Genomic DNA, 25,578 nt, shown 5'->3' with positions numbered 1-25,578 from the left:
TTCAGCTTTCCTGTCTGGAATCTGGGATCCGAAAGTGCCAAATATATATATAAAAAAAACACGGATCAAACCTTGGGGGCAGTAAATTGTTCTTATCCCTCTCCCCTCCTTTTTTTCTCTCCCAATCTTAATTTATGCAGAATTAATTGAGATATCTTTTATATTTGATGTGTTGTAAAGTTAATGCGTAATTTATGTAATTAGTCAATTAACTCTAATTTCAGCATATGTTCAAAATGCCCAGAAGGTGTGCTGTACAGGTATCGTTTGAATATCCTAAGAAGCACCTAATTAATTTTACATGCATATTAATTTAATATCTATTTAGCAGTTCCCTGTGTGATCCCAGATTTAATATTGATCTTTCCACGCGCTTTTTCGAGGGAAAATCTGTGAACAGCGTTTAAAAAAAAAAGTGGGGGGTGAGGAAGAAAATAGCCGGCCAGTCTTTAGGAGAAAAAGTGTGTCTCTTATTAAAAACGGTAACTGCCTTCCTTCCCCGCCCAGATCAGGCGGAGGTCTGATTGTCTAATAAAAGGTAAATTAATGAACATTTTAATTAATAAAACGGCAGCATTGTAACCACTATGATAATGAAGTTAAATGAGTGCGTTGTAAAATATTCACTAATCCAGCACACCGCCTTTAATTTTACCCAGTACTAAAGGGCTTTCAGCAAGATAATGAGACGCCCTGTCTGCTAATTAATTGACAGGTTCCTGAATATTCATACGGACGAGGGGCCAATACGTTCCTAATTGCTCTGTAGAATGGATCTCCAAGGAAAGTAAATCGCCATAGACTTAATTAAAATAATGTATTCCAGATATATCACACTGAAGGTGAGATATTCGGCGTCAACTATTAGGAGTGTGACACTTGGTAAAGAATGTTTTTATATTAAAGCCTGAACTGGTACTCTCGCCCCTCCTTGTATCTGTTTATTTACCTCATTCACTTTCCGGTATGATTTAAATAGATCCCCCCCCACCCCTCCTCCTATAGCGTTTGTTAATTTCCACGTAGTGTGTTGGTGTATTTAGCCAAATGTTTGTGTTAAGTGAGATTCACACCGCCAGCGGTTAGTACTTGTTTATTCATTATCTGGGGAAAATCTCAATGGCCTGAAGAGGCAATGAGAATCTCTCTGCACACGGCCGCTCCGACAGCCCTGCTTTTCAGAAGAAGCAATTCAACCCCCGCCCCCCCCCCCCCCCCCTTTCCTCTCCTGTCCATCTCTGGCACCCGCTCCCCAAATCTACCCCTATCCATCTCTACCACTCACTCCCCAAATCAACTCCTATCCATCTCTACCACTCACTCCCCAAATCAACTCCTATCCATCTCTACCACTCACTCCCCAAATCTACCCCTATCCATCTCTGCCACTCACTCCCCAAATCAACTCCTATCCATCTCTACCACTCACTCCCCAAATCTACCCCTATCCATCTCTGCCACTCACTCCCCAAATCAACTCCTATCCATCTCCACCACGCACTCCCCAAATCTATCCCCTACCCATCTCTGGCACCCACTCCCCAAACCTACACCCCCTGTCCATCTCTGGTACCCACTCACCAAATCTACCCCCTTTCCATCCCTGGCACCCACTTCCCAAACCTACACTCCCCACCCCCACCTCTGTCACCCACTCCCCAAACCTACACCCCCTGTCCATCCCTGACACCCACTCCCCAAATCTACCCCCTGTCCATCTCTGGCACCCACTCCCCAAATCTACCCCTACCCATCTCTACCACTCACTCCCCAAATCTACCCCCCTGTCCATCTCTGGCACCCACTCCCCAAATCTACCCCTACCCATCTCTACCACTTACTCCGCAAATCTATCCCCTGTCCATCTCTGGCACTCACTCCCCAAATCTACCCCCCTGTCCATCTCTGGCACCCATTCCCCAAATCTACCCCCTGTCCATCTGTGGCACCCACTCCCCAAATCTACCCCCTGTCCATCTCCGTCACCCACTCCCCAAATCTACCCCCTGTCCATCTCCGTCACCCACTCCCCAAATCTATCCCCTCTCCATCTCTGGCACCCACTCCCCAAATCTCTGCACCACCCCCGCCTTTCCCCATTTCACATGTGAGTGATTTGCCCCATTAACCCAGCAGCCCAGACCCGTTGCAATCGTTCCTTTTCTGTAGCGGGCTTTCCTGTCCGCCGCACTCACCCACAAGTTGCTTTGAGCCGCGGTCACTGAGGTTATTATTCATGTCGTTTTATAAAGGGGAGGTTTTGGTAAATTAAACTCTCCGCGGGACAAGGGGCGTGGGGGTGAGGAACTTACCCCCCATCACTGCCTCCCCCCCGCTAAAAGCACACAACAGTGACCATTGAACTACTGAGGGGAAGATGTTTGAAGCGATCTTATTCTTTGAATCTCTCAACTGCTCTCCGCGGGGGTCAGTGAAATTTGTCTTTTCACAGTTAGAGGAATGTTTGTTTCTTGGGTAGTGAGACGAGGGGAGGGACAGGGGAGAGAGGGAGGGAGAGAGAGAGTGGGGAGAGGGAGAGAGAAAGAGAGAGGGAGGAGGGCAGAGAGAGAGGGGGGGAAGGGGAGAGAAAAAGGGGGAGGGGAGAGAGGGGGGAGAAGGGGCGAGGTAGAGCGGGGAAGGAGATAGAGAGGGGAGGAAGAGAGAGAGTGGAGAAAGGGCAGACAGAGAGGGGGAAAGGGTAGAGAGAGAGAAGGGGGAGGGTAGAGAGAGAGAGGGAAAGGGTACAGAGAGAGAAGGGGGAGAGTAGAGAGAGAGAGGGTAAGGGTAGAGAGAGAGGGGGGGAGAAGGGTAGAGAAAGAGGGGTGAAGGGCAGAGAGAGAGAAGGGAAGGGTAGAGAGAGAGAGGGGGGAGGGTAGAGAGAGAGGGAAGGGGAGAGGGGGGAAGAGAGAGAGGGAAAGGGAGAAGGGGAAGGGGAGAAAGAGAGGGGGAAGGGGAGTAAGAGAGGGGTAGGGTAGAGAGAGGGGGAAGGGGAGAGGTAGAGCGGGGAAGGAGGGAGGGGGAGGGAGAGGAGAGAGGAGGAAAGGGAGGGGGAGGAAGGGGGAAGTGGAAGAGAAGGGAAGAGAGGGAAGAGGAGAGAGGGGGGAAAGAGAGGTGGAGAGGGGGAATAGGGGAGGGAGGGAGTGGGGAAAGGGGAAGGGCAAGAGAGAGGGAGGGGGGAGAAAGAGGAGAGAGAACGGAGGGAGAGGAGAGAAAGGGAGGGGAAGGAGGGGAGAGAGTAGGGAGGGAGGGGGAGGCATGGAGAGGGGAGGGATAAAGGAGAGGGGAGGGGGAAAGAGAGGGGAGAGAGAGAGGGGAGGGGGAGAGAGGGAAGAGAGAGAGGGAGGGGGAGAGAGGGGAGGGGGAGAGAGGGGAGGGGGTGTGAGAGAGGAGGAGGGAGAGAGGGGAGGGGGTGTGAGAGAGGAGGAGGGAGAGAGGGGAGGGGGGAGAGAGAGGGGAGGGGGGTGGGGGGGAGAGAGGGGAGGGGGGGGTGGGAGAGGGAAGGGGGTGGGTGGGGTGGGGGGGGGGAGAGAGTACATTGCGGGTCGGTTGTATCTTCCTTTCAGGAAGCCGCCCTTTCACTGCCCGCTGTGTGGGTGGTGATCACCGACCCCCTCAGCCCAGAATCACTAACATTAACCAGGCTGGAGTTAGCAGAAAGTTAAATCAGGAGAAAGGGGGAGCGGTGGGTTGTTGGGGGGGGGGGGGGGGGGTGGAAATCGCCCAGGAGGAGACTGAGAGGAGACAATCACTGGCTGGAGACTGAATTCAGCGAGCAGTATTTTGTTTGGTGTTGACTGAGTTGTGACAGCGCTGTGCCAACTCCGGTGTTAGATCGAATGCCACGGCCCTTTCCTCCCTGCCCTTGCTCACATTTTGCCTTGTTAGTGACGCCGCTATTGAGGGCAACGTGTGAAAGTGGCTGTTTTGATTCGGTTTTTTCATCTGGCTGACCCGTCGCTTTTGTTCCCCCCGTCACCCTGGGAATGTTCCGCTTGAGTACTTTTTCTTAGCAGAGGCTTCAGAAAGTCGCTTTGTTAGTCAATCTCTACACACACAAGAGGATTGTTTGCACCCCCCCCCCTCTCCCCTCCCTTCCCCTCCCAACACTCTCAGTAAAAGATACTTCAAATTGCATCTCGGTTCAAGAAGTGCGATGTAATTTGGTTTGGGCAACTTTTGTTCCCGCTTTGTACAAATGAGCAAGCGATATACATATTGTTATCCCGGGGGCCGCTCCTGCAAAAACAGCCAGCCACCCCCGCGGTAACCATTCCTATCGCTGGGAATCTCAACTCACATTGCTAAACCTGCACACAGACTGGGGATGGGTGTGTGTGTGAGAGAGAGGGGGGCAGAGATTAAATAATTCACACAGATTCTCCCAAAATTAAAGATTGAAAAAATTGAAAACAAAATAATATCTCTTTACTGGGCATTGCCAGTGGGACAATGGGGGCATTTATTTTTTGTTTGGGGGGGGGGGGGAATTAGTTGAAAACACTTTCACTAGGGCTTTTATTTTTAAGGCGGGGTGGGGGTTAGGAGGAGAATTCGCATAGATTAGCCCAAGATTTAAAATCTGAGGTCGCCACCTTGGAAACAAAAATGTCAAGAGTATCTCTTTTGGGATTGCCAAGTGTTAGGGGGGGGGGGGGATTAGTTGAAAACACTTTCACTAGGGTTTTTATTTGGGGGGGGTAGGGGGAGAATTCGCATTGATTAGCCCAAAATGTAACATTTGAGGTCGCCACCTTGGAAACAAAAATGTCAACAGTATCTCTTTTTGGGATTGCCAAATGTTTGTGGGGGGGGGGGGGGAGCAGGATTAGTCAAAAACACTTTCACAAGGGGGGGTATTTTTAGACGGGGGGGGGGTAGGAGGAGAATTCGCATTGATTAGCCCAAAATGTAACATTTGAGGTCGCCACCTTGGAAACAAAAATGTCAAGAGTATCTCTTTTTGGGATTGCCAAGCGTTGGTGGGGGGGGCGGGGGGGAGCAGGATTAGTCAAAAACACTTTCAGAAGGGGGGTATTTTTTGACGGGGGGGTAGGGGGAGAATTCGCATAGATTAGCCCAAAATGTAAAATTTGAGGTCGCCACCTTGGAAACAAAAATGTCAATAGTATCTCTTTTTGGGATTGCCAAGTGTGTGTGTGTGGGGAGAGGGGGGGGGGAAGGATTAGTCAAAAACATTTTCACAAGGGGGGTATTTTTAGGGAAGTGGGGGGGGGGGAGGATAGCATAGTCTTATCCCAAAACCTCTTGTAACCCACTCTCCAAGAGTTAGAATGTTAAAACTTTGCTCCACTGAATCCTGATTGCCTTATAGAGAGAGAGAGAGATAGAGCTTTAATATTTCCCTTCCCGGAGAGTGGAGTTTTTTTTTTTCTCTCTTCCCCCCCCCCCCCCCAACCCACCACATCCTCAGTCCATGTGCGGAGTCAGGGTGTAGATCTCCCTCCATGGGAATCTGTGAGGCTTTGTTTCTTAAGTCAGGGAGACGGTAAGAAGGTGGATGTGTCTTTTCTCACTCTGGAGTTTATAAATATTTTGGGGGAGGGGGGCTTTTTTTTAAAAAATTTGCGGTGGGTTCAGTCCTCGCTCTGTGTGTCTGTGTGTGTGTGTGTGTGTGTAACCCATCCAGAAGTCGAAAATGGAACTGCACCTGCATGGTTAATATTAGTAAACACGAACGGGCGAAACCAACATTGTGTTTGTCATCCGTCTGCCGGATTCGGGAATGCCTGAATACGAAGTGAATAGGCTGTGGATTTATGAAAGAAATTACCATAAATTATTACTAAGTTGGAACGTGTGTGGTCTTGCTTGTGGGAAAGAGGGAGTGAGCGTTAGTAAGAGCTCTCCATGCAAGGAACCGGGGCAGGCGGAGGAACTGAAGACTTTAAACGGGTCATTATAGCGAGTAGGTTTGGCAGTTTGTTTCTACATATTAATATAATTGACTCCTGTGCTTTTTTTTTATGAGCTCTCTCTCTCCGCGGCTTTCGACTTCATTTGCATGCAATTTTCCCAAATAGCCATCCAGTTTCCTCTTCTCCCTGAATTAATGTCTCATTTCCAGCTCAGCTAGCAGCGTGTAGATATAAAAAAAAAGTTTGCTTTTTTGCGCCGAGCTGATTTTGGTTTCGCGAGGGGTAGAATCTCGACATTCATTCTTTTCAAGAGGTTTCATTAATAAGGAGAAACGTGCGCCTGCATTCGAAAGCGGGCGAGTGGACTCTGTCGGCATTTCAATATTAATGACATTATTTTAATCCCTAGAAATAACCGTGTTTAAGTTACGATTTGGCGAGTTACTGATTTTTTTTATTCTATTGACCGCACATTTTATGTTATTGTATTTTTTTTTCCATGCAGAGAGGGGTGAAGTGGTGGTGGTGGTGGTGGTGGTTGTGGTTGGGGGGGGGGGGGTTGCGGATTGGTGGTGTAACTCTCCATTCCGTCTCACTTAAGATAAAGGAATCTTAATATCCTGCAAAGAATTACCGCGGCGAAAAGCGTCCAGAGTTTGGCTGCTTTTTTAAAAAAAAAATTATTATTTTCTTGCTCGTTGCTATTTTGTTGTCTGTGAATCTCACTTTGGTGCGCCCAGAGCGGACTCACCAACGGCATGCCCCGTTTATTAACGCCAAATATCAGTTCATTCTAACTTGCTCACTGCATCACACATTTCTAGCTGGAACCCATTTGTTAGCACCACATCTCAGTCCGTGTCTCCTGTCTATTAAATATCCGATTTTCTCTTTTGCTTTCAGTTTATTTGAACCTGTGCCTGTTCATTAACACCAAGTTTATCTGCATGTGCATTTACCCCAAATGCCAGTTTGTTGTAACTGTGGCCATTGCACCAAATATCGGTTGATTACTACCTGTATCCTATCTATTAACACCAAATATCAGTTTATTTGTAACGGTGTTTCTGTTTACTAACACCAAAAATCGGTTTTATTTGGAACTGTGCCCCTGTTTATCTCACCAAATTTCAATTTATTGTAACTCTGACCCGTCCATTGCACCAAATATCTGTTGATTTGTAACTACGCTCCCTATTTATTAACACCAAATATCAGTTTATTTGTAACGGTGTTTCTGTTTACTAACATCAAATATCAGTTTACTTGAAACTGCGCCCCTGTTTATCTCACCAAATTTCAGTTTATTATAACTCTGACCCGTCCATTGCACCAAATATCTGTTGATTTGCAACAGTGCTCCGACTTATTAACACCAAATATCAGTTTATTTGTAACGGTGTTTACTAACACTAGATATCAGTTTATTTGTAACTGTGTCCCTGTTTATCTCGCCAAGTTTCAATCTATTACAACTGCGTCCCGTCCATAACACCAAATATCTGTTGATTTTCTTTTTAACTGTGACCCTGTTTTACTAACATCAGAATATCAGTTCATTTCCAACTGTTTATTCATCCCAAGGTCAGTTTGTGTCTAAGTGGGCCGCTGATTAATTGGAAAGCCCAGGCTAACAGATTTGCCGCAGCGGATCGGATACATAGCCCTTGATCAGGGAGGTTAAAACACGCTTATGTTAGATATATGTGTGTGTGTGTGTGTGTGAAGGAAAGGATGGTCCCAGCTATTTGCTTGTCTTTGCAAAATGTAAACGCTGAGCCGGGGAGGCTAGGGTCAGTTGCTCTGGCCACTGACACTCTCTCCAATTCCGACTCCTGTCCCCACCCCCAGCTGCCCCCCCCCCCTCAACCCCCTCCAAATTCGGATTTGACCCCTATCTAACTGTGTGGAAATGTAACTGATTTGTATTGGCTTGTAGAGTTGACAATGTAAATCGATATAAATGAAGTGTAAAGGTGGGGGTGGGGGGTATATAATGTCCCTGTGTCTCTACCCCCACCTCTCCCCGGCAAAATAAAACATGTCATGTGACGGTCAGAAGTGCTACATTAACCTAGTGTCGAAGCACATGCCGGTACATCACATTATAAGAGGGAGGTGGGGTTGGTGGGGGGAGAGCAGAGGGAGACACTTGCTGATTCGGAGTGAGAATAAGGGGGTGGGGTAAGAGGGTGGGTGGGTGGGTGGGGGGGGTGTGTATGTGTGTGTTGGCGAGGGGGAGGGGAGACGGGAGGAGGGAGGTGGGGGGGGGGGAAGTGTGGGGGGGGGGGTCACAATCCTCTCGCCACTCACACTGCCGGCTTCACGAATTGTCGTTCCTGACCCCAAGTCTTTTTTTCTTCTCTCCCTTTCTCGTTGCAAGAACATTCGGAACTGGCGACATCACAACACACACCAGCAAACCCAACCACCCCCCACCACAACCACCCTCCCCATCACCTCGCCTTGGGGGGGTGGGGGGGCGGCAGTGGGAGAGAGAGAGAGACAGAGAGACGGATTCCTGACGGATTCTCCGAAGGAGGAAAGTTGAACTGCAAATCAGCAGGAGAAGACTAAAGTTGGAAGAAGATCGCTGGCTTAAATCTTTTGGTTGGATCTTTCTGTGCCGCCTTCCTTGCTGTGCAGGAGGGGGGGTGGGGAGGGGTTGGGGGGGGGTGGGTGGGTGGGAAAGATGCCTCGGCCGGGCCGGAATACCTACAGTGACCAGAAGCCTCCTTATTCCTATATCTCGTTGACGGCCATGGCTATCCAGAGCGCCCCAGAGAAAATGCTGCCCCTGAGTGAGATCTACAAGTTCATCATGGATCGCTTCCCTTACTACCGGGAGAACACTCAGAGGTGGCAGAACTCCTGCGGCACAACCTCTCCTTCAATGACTGCTTCATCAAGATCCCCCGGCGCCGGATCAGCCGGGAAGGGGAGTTTCTGGGCTCTGCACCCAACTGTGGGGACATGTTGAGAATGGCAGCTTCCTCCGGCGTCGCAAGAGGTTTAAGGTGCTGAGGCGGACCACCTCGCCGTGGGCAAGCAATCCGAGGCGCTCACTACCTACAGCAGCAAGCCAAGCTCCGTCTCAGCGCCCTGGCTGTGTCTGGCACCCACCTGCCCCAGATACCCAGCTACAGCGTGCAGGGACGCAGGGCAGCAGTTTCAAGCACCCCTTCGCCATCGAGAACATCATCGCCCGCGAGTACAAGAACGTGATGGCCTTCTCGGCCGTTCAGCCCATGCACCCCGCCTACCCCATGAGGCGCCCACAGCTGGCCCCCCATGTACAACGGCCTGGACTCGGTGCCCCCCTCCGCCGACTACAGCCCGTACGGGGTGCCCCTCAAGCCGCTGTGCCACGGCGGGCAGCCGCTGCCCGCCATCCCGGTGCCCATCAAGCCCACGCCCGCCGCCCTGCCCGCCCCCATCTCGGCCCTCTGTCGGGCAGCTCGCCGGCGGCTCTCAGCCCCAGCTCGCCGGCCGGCCACGGAGCCCAGCCCCGGCGACACGTTAACGGAGCCTCTCTGCAGTCGGTGGCGGTGCACTGACAAACCGGGGAGGGAGAGAGGAAAGATCAAATATTAAAACAAAAACACAGCAAGAGAGAGAGAGAGAAAAAAACACACTCCAAAGTTTGGACTGAAGAGCTACAGACAGACAGAGACAGACTATTGAATGTGGCACATCCCTGTCTGAATGTAACCCAGTGTAAGTTCCCCTTTGTGAATTAAGTTTAAAGGGATAATGTGTGCACTTTCCCTCCCCGTCCGCTTCTGCTCCAGACAACCCGCTCACCATTTTAGCGTTGTGTTTTTCTAGTGAAACTTCCCAAGAAAAAATTCGTTAAAAAAAAGACTGTAAAAGTTTCCCCCCCTCCTCTTGTACAGGCGCATGATGGATGTAGATTTTCTTTAGTTCCTGCATGCATGTTCTATACACACACACACACACACACACAAACTGTCTGTTTTAAATTATGAAATCAGCCTCCCTTTCCCCCCCCCTCACCACCAAAAATATTTTCTCATTAAAAAAAAAGTCTACAATGTCAGAAATGTATGTGTGCTGCCTGTGGGATCGCACTGTGCACCGATTTCGGGGGGCCGATTTTGGGGGGGCGGGTGGCTGCGGGGGGGAGACGGGGACTGGAACTCGAGAAGTCGAAAGAGAGGGCGGGGGGGGGGGGGAAGGCTCCCAAATCCGGGACAACTTGTGCAGCGAGACTGGGAGTGAGAGATGGGGACACCCAGATACAATGTCCCAGATCCTGGCGGATTTTCCAACACTCTCTTCGCGCCGCTTTCCACTCCTCTTCCATCCGAAGCAGAGGCGAATTCTGATATGTGCGCCTGGTTTTCATTTCAATCGGGGGACCCAACGCCAGAGACAACTTGGATACAATTCGGGTAGAAATCGGATAGAATTCGGATGTAATTTGGAGAATTCGGATCTAATTCGGGTCGAATTTGGATATAACGGGTTAGAAATCGGATATAACACGGTTAGAATTCGGATATAATTCGGGTAGAAATTGGATATAATTTACATAGAATTCGGATAAAAATTGGATCGAATTCGGATATAAATTGGATTGAATTTGGATATAAATTGTATTGAATCCGGATATAAATTGGATTGAATTTGGATATAAATTGGATAGAATTCGGATATAAATTGTATTGAATCCGGATATAAATTGGATTGAATTCGGATAGAATTCGGATGTAAATTGGATTGAATTCGGACAGAATCCAGATATAAATTGGATGGAATCCGGATATCAATTGCATTGAATTTGGATAAAATTCGGATATAAATTGGATTGAATTCGGATATAAATTGCATTGAATTCGGATATAAATTGGATTGAATTCGGACAGAATTCGGATATAAATTGGATAGAATTCGGATATAAATTGGGATAGAATTCGGATATAAATTGGATTGAATTCGGATAGAACTCGGATATAAATTCGGATATAAGTCAACTAGAATTCAGTTTTGAATCGGGTAGAATTCGGAGCACATTTTCTTCCCGGAGCTGTTTTATTTGAACGAGAATTTTATTCGGTTCCGGGCGGTTTTTCGGAACTGCGGTTTTATCTGTTACTGCCCAGCGCTGTGTGAAAGTTATTTAAAAAAATCAGAGTGAAAACTAGCCGGGTCTGAGAGAGAGAGAGAGGGAGGGGAGCAGCCTCCCAAACTGTCCCCAAAATGTGACAGTCTTAGTATTTGTCTTGATTCACACACACATATATACATCTGTAACACACACACATATTTCTAATCTCTCAGTATCTAGTGGTTCTTCCCGGAGCTGTGTGTACAAGGCGGGAGGCCACACTGCTCAGTGTGTGTGTGTGTCACTAATCAGCTCTGATCTGGGGACCGGTGCAGTTACCAAACCAGCCACTCCGAAGTTTCTGGGGAGGGAGGGAGGGGTGGGGGGTTGTCACTGGGTCTAACCCAGCAGCAGAGCTGGGGGGTGGGGGAAAGGAGGGTCTGATAGTTTTTGATGGGAGATGATGAACTTTGAAACATGATCTGTGTGTGTGTGTGTGAGAGAGAGGGAGAGAGAGCTTTATTGATATACAATGGTGCGGATGCCACACACAAACTAGAATAGGGCTAGAGAGAGACCCGGGCCAATCTCTCCCACCCCCCTTCCCTGTTCCTCTCTGTGTTTAAAATGCATGATAAGCCGGCGGGCCATCTCTCTCTCTCTCTCTCACACACACACACACAGGGGACAACCGGGGACCATTCATCACACACCCAACACAATCATATCAACAAGCTTTGTCGAAGAATAGCACCCTACTTAAAAACTCATCATTATAGCGGTTCGCGGGGCAAGGGAATGTGCGCAGATGACTGAATCAGTTCGCCATACCGCAGATGTGTGTCCACATGTTGTCCAAACCCAAAGCACACACACACAACAACACACTCACACACTCACAGACACACACACACAACACACACTTACAGACACACACACAACACACACTCACAGACACACACACCACACACACACATACACAACACACACGCACGGACACACATACTCGCAAACACACACACACATTCACATATACACACAGGCACATTCACACACACAGACACACACACTCACAGACACACACATACACAACACACACTCACAGACTCACATACTCACAAACGCACACACAGACACATTCACGCATTCGCACACACTCACATTCACACACACACATTCACGCACACACACACACTCATGGCACACACACTCACAGACACACACATACACAACACACACACTCACAGACACACACATTCACACACACACACACTCACATTCACAGACACACACACACACTCAGACACATTCACACACACACACATTCACAGACACACACACATTCACACACACACATTTACGGACACACACACACACTCACAGACACACTCAAACAAGCACACTTGCGCACACACACAGACATATCCATACAAACACATTCAAAGACACACACAAACACACACATACAAACACGAGGAGATTTTCACAGTAACTTCATTGCAGTGTTAATGTAAGCCTGTTTTGTGACACTATTAAATAAACGTAAAAGTTTAAACACACACACAAACACTAGGGGGTTTTTTTACAGTAACTTTACTGCTGATTTAAGCCGAATAAATAAACACACACAAACGCTGGGGAATTTTCACAGTAACTTTATTACAGTATTAATCTAAGCCTATGTGTGGGACGAGTAAATGAACTTTACATTTTAAATATACACGCAGAAACGCACACATGCAAACACCGGGGGGATTTTCACAGTGATTTCATTGCAGTGTTAATGTAAGCCCACCTGTGACACTTAATGAATAAACTTTAACACACGGAGCGGGTGGGGGGGGGGGGGGGAGTCGGAAGTTTTTGTTTAGTGTGGGAGTTGCGTCCTTCTTTACGAAGGGAAATTCTCGACTGGAACATGTCTCAGAAGCAACCTCAGAAATCCAAATCTGTCCCCAGCTGGGAAGTGATCTGCGCGTCAAGCCGCTGACTGGGGCTAAATCGTTTTGTCTGCAGTAAGGGTGAAGAGAGAAAAAAATGACAATCGCGCCAGGGGGGGAGGGCAAAGCGGCCGAGGAAAGCTTCCTCAACTCAACAACATTAAACAAATATATTCCAATACTGTCGAGTACATCAAATGCAGGTTTCCCGCGAAGATCATTCAGCCTCATTCACTTGAATAGCATCTCCAAAGAATGGCCAACTTACTGTGGGCCACCGATGTAGATTTAAAGGGGGAAAAAAAAAGAGAGAGACAAAACCCTGGGTTTTCACAAACACATCTCAGACCGCGGGTAACTAGGAGAACGGGCTCAGAACTCGAGAGGAATCTCAATTCATCTTAACCCTTTCATTTTGGCCGCGGGAGCGTCACAGAAGCCAGGGAGACTGAGAAACTCAAACAAGCACACAATCCCGGGAGCCAGACAAAAACACACACAGATTGTCAACTCAATAGACTGATTTTAACACCGGGGTCAGACAGAAAGAGAGTTTGCGCTAATATTACGGTGATTAAATCCACACAAACTGAGGGACTTGGACAATAAAGACTATTTGGTTTGATTGAAGCGCTTAAATCGCCCTCCGAGGGAGTTTACACACTCGGAACAAATTTAAACTATCAGCCCGTCTGTACACACCCGCGGCAATTCAAACACAACGCTCCGAGTGAGTTTAAACACGCAGAATTTAAACACTCTGAATTTAAACACTCTGTAAATTTAAACACAGTGAATTTAAATACTCTGGATTGAAACACTCAGTGAATTTAAACACTCTGTAAATATAAAAACTCAGTGAATTTAAACATATCGTGAATTTAAACACTCAGTGAATTTAAACTCTCAGTGAATTTAAACACTCAGTAAATATAAAAACTCAATGAATTTAAACACATCGTGAATTTAAACACTCTGTAAATATAAAACTCAGTGAATTTAAACACATCGTGAATTTAAACACTGTAAATATAAAAACTCAGTGAATTTAAACACTCTGGATTTAAACTCGGTGAATTTAATCACAGTGAAGTTAAACTCTCAGTGAATTGAAACACTCTGAATTTGAATACATAGTGAATTTAAACACTCAGCAGATTTAAAAACTCCGTGAACTTAAACACAGTGAATTTAAACACTCAGTGGATTAAACACTTGGTGAATTGAAACACTCAGTGAATTTAATAATTCAGAATGAATTTAAACACAGTGAAGTTAAACACTCAGGGTGGATTTAAAAACTCAGTGAATTCAAACACTCAAGTGAATTTAAACAATCAGTTAATTTAAGCACAGTGAATATAAACACAATGAATTTAAACACTGGGTGAATTTAAACACGCAAAGAGGATTTAAACACTGAGGGTGGGTTTAAACACTAAGTCAATTTAAAGACTGAGTGAATTTAAACACTCAGTAAATTTAAACACAGTGAATTTAAACTCTCGGTACATTTAAACACTCAGTGAATTTAATAATTCAGAGTGAATTTAAACACAGTGAATTTACACATTCAGTGAATTGAAACACATTGAATTTAAACACTCAGTGGATTCAAACAGAGTGAATATAAAAACTCAGTGGATTCAAACACTCAGTGAATTTAAACACTCAGTAAATTTGAACAAAGTGATTGTAAACACAGTGAATTTAAACACTCAGTGAAGTTAATAATTCAGAATGATTTTAAGCACAGTGAAGTTAAACACCCAATGAATTCAAACACTCTGTGATTTTAAACACTCAGTGAATTTAAACACTCAGTGAATTGAAACATTCAATGCATTTAAAGCACTCCGTGAATTTAAACATTCAGCGAACTAAAACACTCAGTGTGAATTGAAACACAGTGAATTTAATCATTTAAAGTGAATTTAAACATTGCATGAATTTAAACACACTAAATCGAAACACTCAGTGAATTAAAACCATGAATTTAAACACTCAGTGGATTTAATCAGTCAGAGTAATTTAAACAATGTGAAGTTAAACGCTCAGCGAATTTAAACACAGTGAATTAAAACACAGTGAATTTAACCATGATGAAGTTAAACACTCAGTGAACTGAGTCACTCAGTGAAACTAAAACACTCAGTGTGAACTGATACATTCAGTGAATTTAAACAATCAGGGTGGATTTAAACATTCAGGGTGCAATTAAACATTCAGGGTTGATTTAAACATGCAGTGAATTCAAATACTTACTGAATTTAAACACTCAGTGAATTAAAACAGTCAGAGTGAATTGAAACACTCAGTGAATTTACTCATTCAGAGTGAATTTATACGCAGTGAAGTTAAACACTGAGTGAATTTATCACTCAGTGAATTTGAACACAGTGAATTTAAACACAGTGAATCTAAATACACAGTGAATTGAAACATTCAGCGGATTAAAACCATGAATTTAAATACTCAGTGGAAATAAACATTCTGTGAATTTAATCATTCAGATGAATTTAAACAAAGTGGATTTAAACACTCAGTGAATTTAAACACATAGTGGATTCAAGCATTCAGTGAATTTGAACATTCAGTGAATTTAGTCATTCAAAGTGAATTAAAAAACAGTGAATTTAAACACTCAGTGAAAGTAAACACTGTGAGTGAACTAAAACACACTATGTGAATGGAAACACTGTGAATTTAAACACTCAGTGAATTTAAACACTCAGTAAATTTAATCACTCAAAGTGAATTTAAACATAAGAACATAAGAAATAGGAAATAGGAGCAGGAGTAGGCCATCTAGCCCTTCGAGCCTGCCCCACCATTCAACAAGATCATGGCTGATCTGTCGGTGGCTCAGTTCCACATTCCCGCCCCTCCCCATAACCCTTAATCCCCTCTCTTATCAAAACCCATCAACCCGCGTCTTAAAAATATTTAGCGAGGTAGCCTCCATCACTTCAACGGACAGAGAATTCCAGAGATTCACCACCCTTTGAGTGAAGAAGTTCCTCCTCAACTCCGTTCTAAACCGCCCCTCCTTTATCTTGAGGCTGTGCCCCCTAGTCCTACTATCCTTTCTGAGCGGGAAGAGCCTCTCCACCTCTATCCTATCCATCCCATTCATCATCTTATACGTCTCAATGAGATCTCCCCTCATTCTTCTAAACTCTAACGAGTACAAGCCTAGTTTATTCAGCCTCTCCTCATAGCTCAACCCCCTCAACTCCGGCATCAGCCTAGTAAACCTCCTCTGCACTCCCTCCAAGGCCAAAATATCCTTGCGTAAGTACAGCGCCCAAAACTGCACACAGTACTCCAGCTGCGGCCTCACCAATGCCCTATACAGCCGCAGCAAGACCTCCCTACTTTTATATTCAATCCCCCTCGCTATGAAACATTGTGTGAACTGAAACAGTCTGTGAATTTAAATACTCAGTGAATTTAATCACAGTGAATTTGAATACTCAGTGAATTGAAACACACAGAATGAATTTAAACATTCAGTGAATTTAGACATCTAAAAAGAATTTAAACATTCAATGAAGTTAAACACTTAGTGGATTCAAACAGTCAGTGAATTGAAACATTCAGTGAACTAAAACACTCAGTGAATTTAAACACTCAGTGAATTGAAACACTCAGTGAATTGAAACGCTCAGTGAACTTAAACAGTACGAGTAAACTAAAACATTCTATGTGAATTGAAACATAGTGAATTTGAACACTCAATGAATTTAAACACTGAGAGTGATTTTAAACATTGAGTGCACTTAAAAGCTCAGGTTGAATTTAAACACTTACTGAATTTAAACACCCAGTGAATTAAAACACTCGGTGTGAATTGAAGCACAGTGAATTTAAACACAGTGAATTTAAACGCAGTGAATTTAAACACAGTGAATTTAAACGCAGTGAATTTAAACGCTTACATTGAATTTAAACACAGTGAATTTAAACACTCGGGAAGGAGGTAGGTAAGATGTATCTCGGGTCAGAGGGATCTCTCGGGGTGTGGGGGGAGTCAGATGGATCTCTGGGGGATGCAGATGGATCTCTGGTGAGGGGGAGCAGATGGATCTCTGGTCGGGGGGGGGTGTGGTCAGGGGGGTCCACTGCCACTCTGCGGGTGATCGGTTGGGGGTGGAGGGGTCAGGGGTGGCGATCGGTCTGGGTAGTGGGGGTGGTGATGGATGAGGAAGCAGTGATCTGTGTGTGTGTCCCTCTTATCCACCCCCACCACTATCCACACACATCACTGTGCCTCTTATTCACCTCCCCTGCCGATATCCAGACCGATCACCACCCCTGCCCCCTACCCTCCCATCGATTGCCCGCAGAGTGGCAGTGGATCCCCCCGACCCCCACCAGAGATCCATCTGCCTATCGAGAAATCCATCTACCCCGACCCCAGAGATCCATCTGCCCCCAACCAGAGATCCACCTGTATACCCCCAGAGATCCATCTGATTCCCCCGCCCCCACAGGTCCATCTGACCTGCCTACCCCCCCCCCCCCACAAGACAATGATCAGTACCCCGCCTCACCAGAGATCCATCTGACCCACCTCCTCCTCCTCCTCCTCCTCCTCCCACCAGACAGCGATCTGCCCTCACTCCCCTCCTCCTCCCTCCAACCAGAGAATGATCTGACCCTCCTCCACCCCCACCCACACCACTGATCTGAGTCAGGGATCTGTTGGAATCACTGATGGCGCTCTCCAGAGGCTGGAGCGCCCGACTCAGAGTTCGATTCAGCAGGTCCGTAACGGTGTGGTCCCAGATCGGAGAACGCGGTGGTAAAGGGGGAAGTGCTGATAGAGTTGGGCGGGCAGTTCATTAATTCAATTTAAGTACATGCAAATACATTTAAATCGTGGTTGCGCCCGATTTGGGTGCGGAATGGATCCCCACCATTCACGGGTCTTGGTAAAGTGGCAAAAATGGGACAAACTGTTGGTAAAATTGGGCCCTGAGAGTGAACTAAACACTGAGTGAATTGAAACACTTACTGTGAATTTACACACAGTGGGTTTAAACAGTGAACCTGAACATGCAGTGAATTTAAACTGTCAGAGTGAATTTCAACAGGCAGTGAATTTAATCATTCAGAATGAATTTAAACTCAGTGAAATTAAACACTTAATGAAATCAAACACTCAGTGAATTCAAACACTCAGTGAAATCAAACACTCAGTGAATTCAAACTCTCAATGAAATCAAACACTCAATGAAATCAAACACTCAGTGAAATCAAACACTCAGTGAATTCAAACACTCAGTGAAATCAAACCCTCAGTGAATTCAAACACTCAGTGAAATCAAACACTCAGTGAAATCAAATACTCAGTGAATTCAAACACTCAGTGAAATCAAACACTCAGTGAATTCAAACAATCAGTGAATTCACTCAGTGAATGCAAACACTCAGTGAATTCAAACACTCAGTGAAATCAAACACTCAGTGAATGCAAACACTCAATGAAATCACTCAGTGAAATCAAACACTAAGTGAAATCAAACACAGTGAATTCAAACACTCAGTGAATTCAAACACTCCGTGAAATCAAACACTCAGTGAAATCAAACACTTGTCGATTTAAACAATCATTGAATTTAAACACAGTAAATTTAAACACTCGGTGAATTTAAACACAGTGAATTTAAATACTTGGTGTGAATTGAAACACTCAGTGTCCGATTTTACCATTGCGTTGCGCCTGTTTTTGGGCGCGAAAGTGTGGTAAAGTCGGGTGAGAGGCCATTAACGCGATCCGCATCCGTACCTGCGCAGATTGCCACTTTACCGAAACCCAGGAATGGCAACAATCCGTTCCGCACCCAAATCGGGCGCAACAGCGATTTAAATGTATTTGCATGTATTTAAACTGAATTAATGAATTGCCCCCCCACCTCTATCAGCATCTCCCCCTTTACCGCCGGGTTTACCATTCCGGAACCACGCGTAATGGACCTGCTGAATAAAAGTCTGAATTGGGCACTCCAGCCTCTGGAGCTTCCAGCAGCTCCCTGGCTCAGATCGGTGGTGGGGAGGGGGAGAGGGGAGGTGGGTCAGATCAGTCTCTGGTTGCAGGAGGAGGGAGTGAGCCAAGTTCGCTGTCTGGTTGGTGGGGGGGGGGGGTGCAGGAGAAACGGGACAGATGTATCTCTGGTGGGGTTGCGGGGGGAGGGCTGATCGTTGTCTGGTGGGGAGGGAGGAGGAGGAGGGTCAGGTGCTCCTCTGCAGGGGTGGGGGTGGGGTGGGGGGTGTTTAGTGAGGCCAAACCATTCTCTGGGAAGGGCAGGGGGCTGTTTTTGTTCTTTTTGTTCTTATAAGTGAGGCCAGATCATTGTTGGGAGGAGGAAGGAGGGAGATGGGTAAGGTGTATCTCAGGCGGGGGTGGGGGGAGCAGATGGATCTCTGGTTGGGGGGGTTGTGGGGGTGGGGGGCCAGAGTGGCGATGTTTGTTCCAGGCTGAGTGCGTATTGGGGGGTGCCTGAAAGCAGATTTCTGAGTCGGATCTGAATTACACCCAGATTCAGCACTTAGAATGAAAATGGTAAAATAGGGTCCTCAGTGAATTTAAACACGGTGAAGTTAAACACTCAGTGAACTAAACACTCAGTGAATTAAACACTCAGTGAATTAAACACTCGGTGAATTTAAACACTCAGTGAATTAAACACTCAGTGAATTTAAACACTCAGTGAATTAAACACTCGGTGAATTTAAACACTCAGTGAATTAAACACTCAGTGAATTAAACACTCAGTGGATTTAAACACTCAGTGAATTAAACACTCAGTGGATTTAAACACTCAGTGAATTAAACACTCGGTGGATTTAAACACTCAGTGACTTAAACACTCGGTGGATTTAAACACTCAGTGAATTAAACACTCGGTGGATTTAAACACTCAGTGAATTAAACACTAGGTGAATTTAAACACTCAGTGAATTAAACACTCGGTGGATTTAAACACTCAGTGAATTAAACACTCGGTGGATTTAAACACTCAGTGAATTAAACACTCAGTGAATTAAACACTCAGTGGATTTAAACACTCAGTGAATTAAACACTCGGTGGATTTAAACACTCAGTGAATTAAACACTCGGTGGATTTAAACACTCAGTGAATTAAACACTAGGTGAATTTAAACACTCAGTGAATTAAACACTCGGTGGATTTAAACACTCAGTGAATTAAACACTCGGTGGATTTAAACACTCAGTGAATTAAACACTAGGTGAATTTAAACACTCAGTGAATTAAACACTCGGTGAATTTAAACACTCAGTGAATTAAACACTCGGTGGATTTAAACACTCAGTGAATTAAACATTCGGTGAATTTAAACACTCAGTGAATTAAACACTCGGTGAATTTAAACACTCTGAATTAAACACTTGGTGAATTTAAACACTCAGGTGAATTAAACAATCGGTGGATTTAAACACTCAGTGAATTAAACACGGTGAATTTAAACACTCAGGTGAATTTAAACACTCAGAGTGAATTTAAATGATCAGTGAATTTAAACATTCGGTGAATTTAAACACTCTGAATTAAACACTCAGTGAATTTAAACACTCAGTGAATTAGACACTCGGTGGATTTAAACACTCGGTGGATTTTAAAGACTACATTAATTTAATCATTCAGAGTGAATTTTAAAACAGTGAAGTTAAACACTCAGTGAATTTAAACACCATGAATTTAAACACTGAATTTAAACACTCAGGGTGGATTTATACTTTCAGGGTGGATTTAAACACTCAGTGAATTTAGTCATTCAGAGTGCATTTAAACACAGTGAAGTTAAACACTCAGTGAACTATAACACTCAGGATGGATTTAAACAATGTGAATTGAACCACTCGTGTGAATTTAGACACTCAGTGAATTTAAAAACAGTGAATTTACACACTCAGTGAACTAAAACACTCAGTGTGAATTGAAACACTCAGTGAATTAAATCATCTGGTGAATTTAAGCACTCAGTGAATTTAAACACTCAGGGTTGATTTGAATACTCAGGGTGGATTTAAAATTCAGTGAATTCAAATTCTCAATGAATTTAAACTCTCTGTGAATTTAAACACAGTGAATTCAAACACTCGGTGAATTTAATCATTTAGTGAATTGAAATACTCAGGGTCTGATTTTACAAACAATTTGCGCAAAATCTGATGTTTTCCTGGAGGGGAGAGGGAGCGAAGCCAGACCATTTTTTGGGGGGGAGGGGGGTGAGACAAGTTCGTTGTTGGGGGGGGGGCGGTGGAGGGGGGCGGGTGGAGTGAGACCAGATACATCACAGCCCCCCTTATCCACCTCCCCCACTACTCAGACCGATCGCTACCCCTGCTCCCCTTCCCCCAACCCACCGATCGCCCGCAGAGAGGCAGCGGACCCCCCTGCTCCCCCCGGCCAGAGATCCATCATCCCCCCTCCCCTGCACCCCCCCCCCCCCCCCCCCCCCCCCCCACCACCGCCCTGAGATACACCCTCACTCCTGCTTTTCGTCCCGGGCCACTTTCTCTGCTTTCTGTGGCTCGGGGGGTGGGGGGGGGGGGGGGGTGGGGGTGGGTGGGGGGGGGGGGGAGCGGTGGGGTGGGGGTGATCTGACACAGGCACGCTTTTCCCAATTTTTCTCTAACTGTGTACGCGCAGTTCAGAGCTCCGATCGTTTCGGCCGTGCGCAGCCCCACTCACAGCGCGAATGGGACTGGCGATGTTTTTCCTGGGCTGAGTGTGTATTGGGGGGCGTGTCTGAAAGCAGATTTCTGAGTCGGATCTGAATTACACCCAGATTCAACACTTAGAATGAAAATGGTAAAATAGGGTCCTCAGTGAATTAAACACTCAGTGAATTAAACACTCAGTGAATTAAACTGAGTGAATTAAACACTCAGTGAATTAAACTCAGTGAATTAAACACTCAGTGAATTAAACACTCAGTGAATTAAACTGAGTGAATTAAACACTCAGTGAATTAAACTGAGTGAATTAAACACTCAGTGAATTTAAACACTCAGTGAATTAAACACTCAGTGAATTAAACTGAGTGAATTAAACACTCAGTGAATTAAACACTCAGTGAATTAAACTGAGTGAATTAAACACTCAGTGAATTAAACACTCAGTGAATTAAACTGAGTGAATTAAACACACTCAGCGAATTAAACTCAGTGAATTAAACACTCAGTGAATTAAACACTCAGTGAATTAAACTCGGTGAATTAAACACTCAGTGAATTAAACTCAGTGAATTAAACACTCAGTGAATTAAACACTCAGTGAATTAAACTGAGTGAATTAAACACTCAGTGAATTAAACACTCAGTGAATTAAACTCGGTGAATTAAACACTCAGTGAATTAAACTCAGTGAATTAAACACTCAGTGAATTAAACACTCAGTGAATTAAACTGAGTGAATTAAACACTCAGTGAATTTAAACACTCAGTGAATTAAACACTCAGTGAATTAAACTCAGTGAATTAAACACTCAGTGAATTAAACTCGGTGAATTAAACACTCAGTGAATTAAACACTCAGTGAATTAAACTCAGTGAATTAAACACTCAGTGAATTAAACACTCACTGAATTAAACACTCAGTGAATTAAACTCAGTGAATTAAACACTCAGTGAATTAAACACTCACTGAATTAAACACTCACTGAATTAAACACTCAGTGAATTAAACACTCACTGAATTAAACACTCAGTGAATTAAACACTCACTGAATGAAACACTCAGTGAATTTAAACACTCAGGGCTCGATTTTACCATTGTGTCGCACCCGTTTTTGGTTGCGAAAATGTGCTAAAGTCGGATTATGAGGTCATTAACACAACGGTGACACGGTAGCACAGTGGTTAGCACTGCTGCTTCACAGCTCTAGGGTCCTGGGTTCGATTCCCGGCTCGGGTCACTGTCTGTGTGGAGTTTGCACATTCTCCCTGTGTCTGCGTGGGTTTCCTCCGGGTGCTCCGGTTTCCTCCCACAGTCCAAAGATGTGCGGGTTAGGTTGATTGGCCGTGCTAAGAAATTGTCCAGGGATGTGTAGGTTAGAGGGATTAGTGGGTATAATATATAGGGATATGGGGGGTAGGGCCTGGGTGGGATTGTGTTCGGTGTAGGCTCGAAGGGCCTCTTTCCGCACTGTAGGGTTTCTATGATCTGTGCCCCCGTCTGTGCAGATTGCCACTTTACTGAAACCCAGGGAATGGCAGCGATCCACTTTGCCCAAAATGGGAGCAATGGTGATTTAAATTGAATTAAAGAACTGCCTGCCCAACTCTATCAGCATCTCCCCCTTTACCGCCGGGTTTGCCAATCTGGAACTGCGCCGTAACGGACCTGGTGAATAAAAATCTGAATCGGGCACTTTATCAGTGAGGGTTGGCGAGGAGGTAAGTGCATGGCATCTGACAGCTTTCCGCTACTCACTGGAGTCCTGTTGTTGTGGCCATTTTCTGCCTGGGGTCGGTGGCGGCTCTGCGAGTGTGTGGGGGTGTGGTGGGGGGGCTGTTGCTGTGCACGATCTCCGATGTTTGTCTTGCAGCACTAACCTCGGGTCCTGCAGCGCTGCTGGGTCCCAGCACAGGAAGAACTCCCACAACACCAGGATAAAGTCCAACCAGTTTATTTGACAGTAAACCCACAAGCTTTCGGGGTTTGACCCTTCGTCAGGGTGAGTGGCAAATCCCGAAATCTTGTGACTCTGCTAAGAAATAAACCTGTTGGACTTTAACCTGGTGTTGTGAGACTTCTTGCTGTGTTTACCCCAGTCCAACGCTGGCATCTCCGCATAAGAGCATAAGAAATAGGAGCAGGAGTCGGCCATCTAGCCCTTCGAGCCTGCCCCGCCATTCAATAAGATCATGGCTGATCTGAAGTGGATCAGTTCCACTTTCCCGCTTTCTCCCCATAACCCTTAATCCCCTGTCTGTCAGTAACCTATCTACCCGTGACTTAAATATATTCAGCGAGGCAGCCTCCACCACTTCAACGGGCAGAGAGTTCCAGAGATTCACCACCCTTTGAGTGAAGGAGTTCCTCCTCAACTCACTCCTAAATCTGCTTCCCCTTATTTTGAGGCCATGCCCCCTAGTTCTAGTTTCACCCACCAGTGGAAACAACATAAGAACATAAGAAATAGGAGCAGGAGTAGGCCATCTAGCCCCTCGAGCCTGCCCCGCCATTCAATAAGATCATGGCTGATCTGAAGTGGATCAGTTCCACTTTCCCGCTTTCTCCCCATAACCCTTAATTCCCCTGTCTATCAGAAACCTATCTACCCGTGTCTTAAATATATTTAGCGAAGTAGCCTCCACCACTTCAACGGGCAGAGAATTCCAGAGATTCACCACCCTTTGAGTGAAGAAGTTCCTCCTCAACTCTGATCTAAACTGTCCCCCCTTATCTTGAGGCTGTGCCCTCTAGTCCTGCTATCCTTTCTGAGCAGGAAGAATCTCTCTACCTCTACCCTATCCATCCCTTTCATTATCTTATACGACTCTATAAGATCCCCCCTCATCCTTCTAAACTCCAACGAGTACAGACCCAGTCTATCTAGTCTCTCTTCATAGTCCAACCCCCTCATCTCCGGTGTCAGCCTCGTGAACCTCCTCTGCACTCCCTCCAAGGCCAAAATATCCTTGCAAATCATGGGTCCCAGCACTGCAGCTCACTCCAGGGTAAGGGATGGGCACAAAACCCTTGCAGTTAGCACTGCTGCACGTTACCAGGGGCTGTGACTGTGGGGAGCATGTGGCCAGGGGGGATTGGGGTGGGGGGGTAGGGGGGGCGCAGATTGATGAGATGGCTATTGCGATGCAACCGATCGACCTTGCTGCTGGAGCTGAGGAGGAGAAACTGGAGAAAGAATTGCGGGACCCAGGAGGCCCCGGGGCTGTACCACCTGCAGGACCGGAGGGAGACGACCACCAGAGGCAGGAGCTGGCCACCGTGTACCCAGAGCGGGGGCATAGGAGATGGAGGGAAGAGGGGAGGGGGGGGCTGCGATCAGTCAAGATGGCGAGGGGTTGGAGGGATAAGTGGGTCAGTAATGTTGTGGGGGGGTGGGGCAACATCTATGGGGGCTATGGGGGTGGGGGGGGTATTATCCAGCTGGGCGCCATGTGACGGGGAACACTTTTCTAACTTCTTTTTACTGCACACACAGTCTCCAATCGGAGCTGCAGAGTTTTGAGCATGATACGTCCCACCCACAGCGCGATTCAGACTCACAATTTTTTTTTCAGGCACAGTGCGTATTTTGGGGGGGGGACAACGGAGAACAGATTTCCAAATTCGGATCTGAATTGCGCCCAGATTCAGCTTTCAGAACCAAATCAGGCCCTCTGAGTTAATCCGAACACTCAGTGGGTTTAAACGCTCAGGGGGCAATTCTCCCAAAAGTGCTGAGTTGGTGGGAAAAAAAATGGTCTGGGGTCACGACAGTTTTCTCAGTGGAATTTCAGACCTGAATCTCCGCGCTCTGTGCAATACAGAGGTCGCGATGGTGACTGTCGTTAAACCGCTCAGGGACTGGGGCCTAGTCACGCCAAGGAGCCTGAAATCGGTGGGATGAGCGGGAACCCGCACAGGCGCACATCGCTGGGAGATTGTGGAGAAGACGGCACGGTGGCACAGTGGGTTAGCACCGCTG

The 25,578-nt window shown here is 46.0% G+C and overlaps 1 protein-coding gene across 1 annotated transcript; it reads left to right on the top strand.

Annotated features, from left to right (window-relative positions):
• Nucleotides 1–8,568: 8,568 nt before the first annotated feature.
• Nucleotides 8,569–9,433, top strand: foxb1a (forkhead box B1a). Its single transcript, XM_080216001.1, is given in 9 exon segments — nt 8,569–8,743; nt 8,746–8,797; nt 8,799–8,849; nt 8,851–8,897; nt 8,900–8,932; nt 8,935–9,021; nt 9,024–9,147; nt 9,149–9,318; nt 9,321–9,433. Coding segments are annotated over 9 exon segments (852 nt in total).
• Nucleotides 9,434–25,578: the final 16,145 nt, after the last annotated feature.

Source organism: Carcharhinus amblyrhynchos, chromosome 32, assembly GCF_965287045.1.
Source record: "Carcharhinus amblyrhynchos chromosome 32, sCarAmb.v2.hapA, whole genome shotgun sequence".
Lineage (NCBI taxonomy): Eukaryota > Metazoa > Chordata > Chondrichthyes > Carcharhiniformes > Carcharhinidae > Carcharhinus > Carcharhinus amblyrhynchos.
The sequence above is the reverse complement of the archived record's forward strand: the minus strand, read 5'-3'. Positions and strand labels throughout refer to the sequence as shown.